The sequence below is a fragment of the Cucurbita pepo genome, unplaced genomic scaffold (genome assembly GCF_002806865.2).
Source record: "Cucurbita pepo subsp. pepo cultivar mu-cu-16 unplaced genomic scaffold, ASM280686v2 Cp4.1_scaffold000335, whole genome shotgun sequence".
Lineage (NCBI taxonomy): Eukaryota > Viridiplantae > Streptophyta > Magnoliopsida > Cucurbitales > Cucurbitaceae > Cucurbita > Cucurbita pepo.
In genome coordinates, this window is record NW_019646576.1 from 28,172 (window position 1) to 39,358 (window position 11,187).

At 35.5% G+C, this 11,187-nt stretch overlaps 1 protein-coding gene across 1 annotated transcript; it reads right to left on the minus strand.

The window, feature by feature from the left end:
* Window positions 1-2,538: 2,538 nt before the first annotated feature.
* On the minus strand, window positions 2,539-9,033 carry LOC111785027 (tuberculostearic acid methyltransferase UfaA1-like). Its single transcript, XM_023665509.1, has 14 exons — window positions 8,915-9,033; window positions 8,733-8,838; window positions 8,555-8,650; window positions 8,426-8,469; window positions 7,888-8,011; window positions 7,315-7,377; window positions 7,180-7,239; window positions 6,955-7,116; window positions 6,123-6,196; window positions 3,562-3,655; window positions 3,333-3,469; window positions 3,175-3,255; window positions 3,007-3,112; window positions 2,539-2,643 (listed from the first exon to the last, which is right to left on the minus strand). The coding sequence occupies exons 1-14, from the start codon at window positions 9,031-9,033 to the stop codon at window positions 2,539-2,541; spliced, it is 1,371 nt and encodes a 456-aa protein (XP_023521277.1).
* Window positions 9,034-11,187: the final 2,154 nt, after the last annotated feature.

Sequence of the window (11,187 nt, forward strand, 5' to 3'; positions counted from 1 at the left end):
ACTTATTCACCCAAAAAGNCGAAAAAGATATGGCCATTACAAGTTCGTAGAGATGTCATTTGGCATCACCAACGCCCAAGCTGTGTTCATGGAGTTAATGAAGTGGGTATTCAATGAGTGTCTGGACACATTTGTCATCATGTTTATAGATGANAACTATGATATAGATATCTGTTACGACCCTAGATAGGAAAGCGTGGTCGTAGATGCCCTTGAGTTAATCCAAGAGTTTGAAAGTTCATTTTAGGTGTATATAATGTAATGACAACAACTATTAAAAAAAATTTAGCGTGATCGCTGGAGACTCGCGAGAATTCTAACGAGCATAGGAATTATCTTTCCCACCTCGACCACATCCTCCCTCGACTCCACGACATGCCAAACACGAAGACAAATCGACCCTCAACCTTCCTAGAATGCAACCTACAACAAAATCTAAAAGGAAAACAAGATAGGGAGAGAGTTTAAAAGTTCTCCTGCAAGACAAAATTGAGGAGATCCAATGTCGAAACGATCAACCCACACCAGGAAAGGAACCACCGACAACTGCACTTACACGAAAGGTAAGCTTTTCACGCTTTAGCAACATTGTGCTTCCTCGGAAATGATATTTGAGTTTTGGGTTCTGTGCATTATAGGTATCTACAAGTCGTGAAACTTCATGGGAGTGAAGAGGAGGGGCCAACAGAGAAGCATAAAAGGAAAAACAACAAGAAACAGACGTTGGAGCATAGTTTTCAGAGGAGAGAGAATTTTTTTTGTATTTTTCGAAGAAGTCGGATAAGGAAGACGAAGTTCGTGGACTTTGGGTCGAATCTGGATCGAGTAACGTAACTAATAACTCATTATGCAACCATTTTTGCACTTGGCCTAGACCTACACTTGAGGCCCAAATTAGTAAATTGAGACCCACCTGCAACATCTCGGCCCAATAACCAATTTGCTCTCAGCCCACCTACAACGCCCAAAGTTCCAGGACCCATAAATCGCAAGCCCAACCTACGAACTGCAACCCGCACGCTTGTAGCAACCCTCGCCTCTACCCAACTTGATTTGCACACGCGTCAGTGCCCCGTTGCGCCACATGTCACGCTTACAACAAAAATTCTCCTAGGCTTACAAAACTCAAACAGCTCGGCTCAACTCCGCAACTCAAAATGTAGTCCCTCATCTCGATAAAGAAAAATAGCCCAGTTTCCACCGTTCTGACAATTCCGAAGCTGAATTTGATCTTGTTTAAGGAACTTAAGGTCAGGATGGATATTCTAATAACAACTTATGACACTTAGAGCAATTTCGAGGGACGAGAAGCAAACATACTCAAATTTAGGGAAAATGTTAGCTAAGGCCAACCAAGTAAGTGGCCCTACCATCAATTTAATTATAATTATATGATGAATAATGACACATGCCCGTGGCTTCCCACGTATCATATGCTCGTATATGCAAACTGTTATGAACTGATGTGTGTATGAGTTGATAAGTGAATATTATGTTGTATGTGATGAATTGATATGTTTAGGATATGATATGATTGAAGGCATGCTTGAGTTATGTTATGTGACTGTTATGATATATGATATGATATGAATTGATACGTTTAAAGGTATGATAAGTTTATGATATGACAAATGTGCAACATGAACTATATATGATATGACTAACATGCAAATGACAAATTTGCATAATGTACAACTCCGATATACGCATGGAAATTTTGATGAAAATGTTATGATATGAAGGGAACGCTAGAGGGGTTGTCATGCATGATAATGAAAAGGAAAAATGTTAGGACCTCATGCATTATTGTGTGTTCATACACTGGGAGATACCTCTTCTCCATGTACGATGGTATGAACGCGTATGCTACGAGGCAGGAAAACGATCATTATATTTACCAAAATGGTGTTATTACGGTCGCTATTCTTAACGGGTGTTCGACATCAACAGCTACCAGAGAACGCTTGCCCGACTAGAAAGGGGTCTAGGAGGTGTGCGGAACGACTAGTGGGCCCACACTCACATGCGTGGAGCGTGTGTAGAAATTAAGCACACATCCAATTGTCCGCTTAGAATAGTCGCTCTAGGAAAATAGACTGATATGATAGACCTCACTCATGATCTGTATGTGCTTGCATTTAACCCGATAGGGGGGTCGCTTACTGAGTATTTGTTAAAACACTCAAACCACGTCTTGTATGGTTGACGACGACATCGCAACTCGAGTTAAACATTTAAGTCCATGACATCATTTAAGTCCATGACTACTGACGATGACATCGAGACAATAACACATGCATAAGACATGTATATTTATTCTAGACTTAGATTAGAATAAAGTGTTTATTCTTCTTAAAATTACAATATTACCTTTTTTACTTTTTATAACTATTAACGGTTTAAAAATTATTGAATATTTTGGTACTAATTATTTTCAACCGTATTATTATTCAATAGCTTATTATTATGATTATTATTATATTATAAGTTGTACATAGAAGAAATGTGGGAACATTTGGATCTCAAAGTCAAAGAAATTCAATATGGTGAAGGTAATTCTTCAAAGGAGTTGTTGAATGCTGAAGCTATTTCTTCATATGGATTGTTGAAAGTTGCCACATTACCCGCCCTTGAAAACACAATCTGCCATAAAGTTTATATAATTTTAATTTAAATATAACATCAAGATTATGACTTCAATTATATATTTAATTTGATATATATATAATTACCGGTCCATGTACACCTGACGACGATATCGCAAATAAAGATTATGACACATGCATATCACAGTTGTATTTAAATTCTAGGACATCAAGTTACTATAGGACATTATCATTTTTAATATCTACTTTCTTTTATCTAATATTTCTAAGTTTATGAAAATGTTGGTGAATATTTATGCATGAAAAGTTACGTCATACGTAGCGACTTTAGATCCCTAGAAAACTAGGGTTGTTACAATTCTTAACATTAATTTGATATCTTACGTAAAAATGTGATTACCTGATAATCTTCAAGGGTTCGTGATTTAAACCCAGCAGCACAGTAATCAAAATAGTATTCCCAAGTTCGTATGAAACCTTGATCGAATCCGAGTTCAAGTATTTTGCTGAAACAAAATATAAATTAGATTTGGATTTGAAATCGTTTATTATAATAATGGTTTCTTACCTTTGATTGTTGAAGAAATTATTTCTCCAACACCTCAATGTTTGATAGTAATGAATTCCAATATTTTCCAAGTGCTCCACACTGTACCCAAAGAATTTTATTATTATTAATTGTTAATAATTATGGTTGAAAATGAAGAACATAAATTAACTATTTACCAAAGCCTTGATGCAGAAGCCATGGCCGTTGTTATTCTACTTAATGATGGAAGGCATCCTCCTTGAAATATATATTCTTTTATAAAACCAGCACTTAACCGATACTCTTCGTAAGACTCGTCTGGCACTGATATGAACTAATGCAAAATAATAATAATAATGATAAATAAAGAGTAATTAAAAAAATTAATTATAAGTAAAAAATAAAAATAAAAAAAATTAATTAAACCTGTAGAACAAGAAGACCATTGTCCTCTAACACTGATTCACAAGAACCAAAAAAATCTTCCATGAATTCGTGGCCAACCGCTTCTATCATCCCACTGCCAAAAAAAGAATAGTTGGGTTAACATTAAGATGTTTTTAAATAGATTCACCCGTCTAATAAATCACGGCTGGTTTGGTGAATAACACATGTCGCACTATGGATGGATCAACGTGTCTACGGGTGAAGATGACGCATTGTGCTAGATCCGACATGCATTCGCAAACTAACACGCAGTTCAACTCATGAACCAAGATGCAACTCGATTCAACACCGAGACTTGAATGTCTGAGAAATTAGAAACCAACCTTAATTTTACTTGAATTAGAACCTACCAGAGAAATTAGAAACTTTGGGGCCCTAACAAGTGGAAAAGCTAGTTTGGGAAGGCACACTTCACAAGTAAGAAACCACACCAAATTTAGATAAATAATACTTGTAGGCATCCAAAGGACTTGCTAGCATGAGATCATTCATTACCTCAGGTGGTTATAAAATGCATGTTAAGGACTTTTGAATAGCGTTTTCTTTATGATCATGCACTGTATGAATGTTATGGTAAAATTACTGTTATGTCCCTAGGTTGAGATTTTCGAGTAGCATGCTATTTTATGTAATTTATAAAGCTAAAAAACAGAATAAGCATGACTAGAATACGAGTTGGGCAATATGGATGAATATGTTATGTATGATGTAAGAAATTACTAAAATGCGATTATGACGAGATTTGTGATGATGTTTTCCGCTGTGTTAGAAAGGAGGACGAACTATTAAAATTTGTGCTCTGGGTGATTGATAGATGTTATCTTCTTGTTGAGCTTGCTTGATTATATGTTTGAATATATATTTGCATGGTCAAGTATGTTCTAGCTCCAAGAGTTTGACCGTATGTTCTCCCTATAGAGCATGTTTGTCTACACAAAGTTAAGGCTAAATGATAACATAGGTTAGTACGCCACCAATACACTTAGCACCTTACGATTGTGAGTGACGGTAAGAGGGTAAAGATCCTAGTGCTCCCAGACTAAGAAAGACTCAAAAAGTTAGAATAGAGCAGCTTGGAGTAAAAAGTCTACGTTAAGCCACCTAGGTGCCTTGGAAATCCAATAGACCTCCTCAGCTCCCATATAGGACTAAGGTGAAGTTTAAATTATGGATTACATGCTTAGGTGATCGATAGGAATATCTCCCTATCGAAGCATCCATGAAGGAAGTCAATTAAGATTAGAGCGCTACAGCTAGTGCGATTTACTTATTGACCCAAGTCAATACATTTCTAGTAGATCTTGCACTTCAGGATTGTGAGCGATTAGAGGTTTAGACTTGTGTGCACATAGAGATTAGTTTAGCCCAAGGAGATTAGTTTAGCCCAAAGAGGTTTCTAGATACCTCTAAGAACCTAGTAGACCTCTACGACATCCATGAATGACAAAAGTAGTCTCCTAACCTGATAGCAGTAGTATAGTGTGTGAGGACCTCCACTTCCCTTTTGACTCTGATACAGTACCACTGAGTTAGGCATGAGGTTGGTTAGGAATGTGTGACTTAGTGGTTTGTTGGATTACTCTACACGTCCTGTTGTTGGGTGTTGATCATGCGGGTAATTAGTAGTTACCTTGCATGGAGGATTCGTCCTATGGGAGAGCTTTGATCATGCAGGTAACCAATAGAGCGACGCATATTGGGTGTAGTGCCCCCTAGCCCCAGGCAACTAAATGACTTAGTGGGATTGATTCGGCAACTAAATAACTTGTGGGATTGACGAGTAGGCTAGCACTCATTATGTTGTTCCCACCTAATATGAAGTCTATGAAGGTAGTGCCTCATATTCGGACATCGGTTACCACTTTTTAGGCTAAGCTAGCTATCAAAGACTCTGCACGATAAGAGCAGTACACTTGTTGCCTAGAGTAAAACCCATGGTCACTTGCTAAATCATGGATGTGATGAAAGCTTACAAATAGATTGCTTACTCGGTACATTTACATATTCATACCTTTTCCCCTCTCTTTTCGGGTGTTCGCTGGTTGTCGGTCGAGGTGAAGGAGCATTTGAAAGCTGTGTGGTCAGAGAGGAGATCGTTCTTTGGTGTCAGTCTGTTTTCATGTTTTTTTTTTTTTTTTCAACGGTATCTCAAACCCATTTTTCTCTTTTATAATAAATTTAAAAAACACCTTCTTATAATTAGATTTTCTTTTGTATTTTACTTTTTTTCTCACATTCTTCTTTTTAGTCTGGATCCTAGTTTCAAAGTCCCGAAATTTGGGCCGTGATAGTCATCTACTTATTCGATTTTTTTTTTTAATTCATGAATCTATAGAACAAGAAGTTAAAAGTTTAATGTCTTATTTGATACAAAACTAAAAATTTAAGGACATTAACCTAGATTCAAAGTTCATGAATCTAAAAAGTTTTGTGATCTATTAGATACCTACTAAATCTATAATTTAATCAAATAATTATTATGTTATAGTACTAATTCATGCATATTATGACTAATAGCTTTATTTCATTTTAAAACTCACCACGATAGGATCCTATCATATTTAGTTGTACTTGATAATTCTCGATAGTCACAAAGAAGAAACTCAATATGATCCTACAAGAAGGTTGGATCAAAATGATTAGTAATGAAACCAAGTAATAGTATAAAATGACTATAATGCCCCTAACATAACTTACCTTTTATTCATTACCCAACCGATCTCCTAATATCGTGAAACTTTATATGAAGCCTTATTTTACAATGTGAAAGAATTATATAAAGTTTTAGAACTATTGATCACGATTGGTCGAACTAAGTTTAAAGTGTAAAATGATCAAAATGTCCCTAACATTCCTTTAAAATATTTCAAGGTCCAAATACCCTCCTAATGATCCAATATTTTAAGTAAGGTCTGTATACAAGGACATGAAGGGTTAGGTTATATTTCAAGATGTTTGGATCAAGTTTAGAATCTAAATAAGTTAGGGGTATAAGCTAAGGCTTAAGAGAAATGACTGAAGTGCCTCTAATGATTAACCAAGATTTATGGAGACCTAGAAGTTTAATTTGACTTAAGCTCACTTTAGGTTAGTGAATATGACTTAAGCTCACTTTAGGATAGTGAATGTTACCAAGTATTATGATCAGGGTGTGTCATAAGCTTCATGCTATGCTTAGGTTAGCCCTTGATTTTTAAGTAATCCGATGCTACCCTAATTCAATATGAGCTCAAGCTTAGCACCTGATTATTAAGTAATAAGGATGCTACTTCATGATAAGCTTTATCTCTTGATTGTTAAGTATCGAAGAAACTACCTAACTCAAACAACAATCGAAAGAAGTAAAATAGGCGCATAAGAAAGAGATATTACCTGAAGGCCAAGATCTTGAACCCTTTTTTTGGCATATTTCAATTGTTGTTTGGACAAAGTAATGCCGGTACAGTGACATCCAGTTTGCTTAACTATTTCAATAGCTAAAGTTCCCCAACCACACCCAATATCCAAAACCTTATGCTTTTTGTTGATTCTAGCCTATTAAGAAGTAAGGATTAGGTAACGTAAAGTATGTTTAGTTGTGTAATAATTAATAATCACCTTTTTAATAAGAACAGAGATTTTCCTCAATTGTGCAATCCTCAAATCTTCGTCTTCCCTCTTTGTTAAGAAAACAATGCAAATCATCATATAGATTATGAGATTTTTAATAAATCAATGTTTTGTTAGACGAACCTTACAGATGGCACATGAGTACACCATTGTATCATCCAAGAAGAGAGAGAAAAGTTCATTGCTCTATACAACCAAATAAATTATTCAATAAGAGAGAATAATTTGATACAAATAGTATTAAGATAGAATAATTAAAAATGTTATTGGATATTGAGGGTATATTAGTAATTAGATTGTAAGGTTGATAGGTGATTTGTTCTATAATTCTTCACCTCTAGATTCCAAATCTATAATTTTAAAGAGATTAGACAGGTTTAATTTTGAAGTTCCTATGATTAAGTTATCAAAAGAAAACAAATGTTCACTGGGTAGGAAATATAAATTTTTGTAAACTTTTTTTAACCATAATTTTATATCTTTAGATCACTTCTAGTCTCAATTTATTTATGTAACACTGATTCACTCAAACACTACAATCTCATACTTATTTGAGTTATCTTATATTTCTTTTGTTTGTTATTTTTCAACGTTATTCTAGTTATCTTTTGATTGAATACGAATAAGATTGAAGAGATATCATCAATCTAAAGACGAAAAGAAAAAGACTAAGAAATTGATGCATCCATATACTACCAAGTCATAATGACTAGAAATATTTTTACGAGCTTGTGCAATGGTGTTCTTTCTTAACGTATGCTGAAAGAAATACTTTGTAGATGCTATAGTTGCCGTAAATAGTGGAGGAGACCACCATCCCCTAAAAAAAAAAAAAAAAATCACCATTACTAACATTAAAAAATTATCAGTTCAATGTTATTATTGTTGTCCTGATTTATTATGAGCTTATAAACTTTCACTTGATAAGTCACTCATTTTAAGAGAATTGTTAGTAGACTTAGTAGAATAAGTTACTAACATAGGAAGTAACTCGTAATTAAATAGGACGCTGGACCCCAAGGGGTGAATAGGATACCCACATACATTTTTTTTTATCAAGGAGTGAAAACCTCTCCCTAACAAATAAATTTTAAAACGGTGAGCCTAACGACGATTGTAATGGGACGATACATAACACGCTAAAACTGATAATATCTATCAGTGGTGGGGTCTTACAATTAAACTCCTTCAAAAATGAAACTCGTAATTAAAATGTCTTATAATTCATATTTACCTTCTCGTATTAGAAGAATTTGTATCCTTATTAGCAATGAGAAGCTGCAAAAGAGAAGGTAAGCATGAACGAGGACGATCATTAACAACCTTAATTAGGATTAGGAAGAAATGAAGTAATTAAGCTCACCAAAATAAAGTTAAGAAGACCTTCTTCTTTATCCATTAATGAAAATTCTCCATTGATATATGCATCTGCAAGTCCTAAGTCAGCTTCTGTCATAACCTACCAAAATAAATTATATTTTATCTTTTTTTTCACCAATTTTTTTTAAAAAATTAATAAAATAAATAAATAATTAAATTACCTTCCAATAAAACTGAGGGCTGTGAACTTTTAGAACAACTTTTTGGAGGAAGCTGTTAGTTGTTGTTCCCTCGAAGGTAAATATTTCCCCCCCATCTTCCATTATACTGCATCAAATTTATTATAACCAATATGAGTTCTCATTAAGAAGAAATAAATGAATATAGTATCGTGTTGGCTCACATTAACGATCCGGTTGATATGTATCGACCAAGAAATCTTGTAACGAAAAGGCGTGCTCCTTTTTCTGTTAGAGACGATATTGTGTGTTTTGGATTGTTTAAAAGACTGAACGTTGCCATGCTACTTGCCTGCATTCAAGGTTTTTGTGTTACTAAAATTAAATCAAATTATTCAAAATCTACAAAACAACATCAAGGAATAGATTGACACCATTCTTAAAATTACTTCAAATTACATTCTTGAGTCAATGTTTTTGTTTTTTCGTTTTTTGTTTTTAGACGTTGACTCCATCATCTTAGTTCAAGTTTCACTCTTTTATAAAAAATGTTTCTGAAATTCATCTAGCTGTTACCTGAAGCAGTTACGAAAAGCTTTTATTCCTCAAAATTGAAATTAAAAAGTGAAAAGAAAAAAACATTAATATGAATGTTATCAAATGACTCTAAATATGTTACGAAATGAAGATATGACGAAAGAAATGAAATAAAAGTCATGTTTGAAAGTGAAAGCAAGAAGGGTTACCTTGATATGATCCACAAAATCAATGTTCTCCTCTTCGATGCTATCATACTCATTTATAGAAGGAGGTTCCACAATAAATATAATTGTATGCTAATAAATGTAAGAGGGAAACTACGACATCTAATCGAAGGCCGACCTAGAGCTAAGAGGACATGAATTTATATAAGCTTAGAAGTTTTGTGTGAGAGATCTCATATCGATTGGAGAGAAAAATAATTGTTAGTGAGGATGCTGAACCCCGAAGAAGGGTGGATTGTGAAACCCCACATCAAATAAAATGGGTTTATCAGTTAATTGTTAGGTTATTTTTACTCTTTTCTTAAATGATTAAATTACTATCACAATTTAATAATTCAGGTTCATAATTATAATAAATGGAGTATGTAAAAGTATTTTGGAAAGTGAAAGTAATAATGAAATTGAAAAATAATGAGATAGGGAAGAGAGGATACCAAATGTTAAACGGACCATTCTTAGCATTAATTTATGTTTGGTTCAAAATAAAGGCGTTTGGCTCAATAAATTCATTTAAATTTCAATTAAATTGAAATTATGAGGACCTATTTATAATAACTATTTATTACAAACTTTATCCATCAAGTTATTCAAATTATTTTACAAAGTCGAGAAAAAAGTGTAGCCCTAATGCTCCCGACTGAATCAGACTCAATCAGATGGAACCGAGGGACTTGGAGACGTGAATCTATGCCAAGGCTGCCAAACCGCCTTAGAGACCTAGAAGACCACCATGACAACCCTAGTAGATAAAGGTATCCACCTAGGCCGATTGTAGACAGTAAAGTTTATGGAGATTCCACTCCCCTTTCCATTCCAGTACGATACTGTTGAGTTAGGTGTGAGGTTGGATAGGAACATGCTACTTGATAGTTCACTTGGATTCCTCTACAGGGTGGATATGTCCAGTGGATGGGTGTTGATCTTACGGGTAGTTAGGGACGCTAATACATACAGGGGGTCGCGCCCCTAATCTTAGGTGACTACATGGCTTGTGGGACAAGTTCCCTAAGTACCTCCCATGGATGATGAGCAGGCTAGCACTCATTGTGTAACGACCGGGAAAGAAAGAAATATATATATATATATATAGAAATAAAGGAAAACGAGAAAACGAAAAAAAACAAAAAAAAAAAACTCAGTCGCCGGAAAACCCGTGAGTTTTCCGGCGACCGCCGAGTTTCGCAGAACCCACGCAAAACGATGGTCACAGCACGCCCACCCTCAGCCCACAACACCCAGCATCTTCAGAAGACCTGCAAAGGGAGAAAAGAGAGAAAATTTCGAGAGAGAGAGAGAGTTTTCGGACAAACGTCGGCAAGTGTCCAGTTTCTCCGACGAGACCTCAAACCACCCTCAAACCGACACCAAACGACCTGTTACCACCATAAGAGGGATCCCTAACGAAAGCACATTAACTCAGGGTGCGTTTTGTGTTATTTCGTAAGCGTCGTCGTCGGTAACCGAGGTCGGAAAATTAGGTTTCTTAATCGATTATTAGATCTGTGGCTTTTAGGATCTTTTAGGCCGCAAAACTCCCAGAAAGGAAAGAAGGACGACGAACAAAGAGGAAAAGGGAAGGAAGAGGATCGAAATCGGCAATGGAAACGCCGCGGGAAGGAGAGAGAAAGCTCGCCGGAAAATCGGCCGAAGTCGGGTAAGGAAGACGAGATCCACGGATCCGGGTCAACCCGAACCCAGAACCCGGGAGAGCCAGCCCGTTCCTCCCTTGGCCT

Excerpts from the sequence above, each read along its gene's own strand:
- LOC111785027 (XM_023665509.1), bottom strand. The coding sequence starts at position 9,033 with ATGGCAACGTTCAGTCTTTTAAACAATCCAAAACACACAATATCGTCT. Across the intron at positions 8,470-8,554 it reads GTCTTCTTAACTTTATTTTG|CTTCTCATTGCTAATAAGGA; the intron begins GTGAGCTTAATT and ends TCTCTTTTGCAG. Across the intron at positions 7,240-7,314 it reads ACTCATGTGCCATCTGTAAG|AGGGAAGACGAAGATTTGAG; the intron begins GTTCGTCTAACA and ends TTCTTAACAAAG.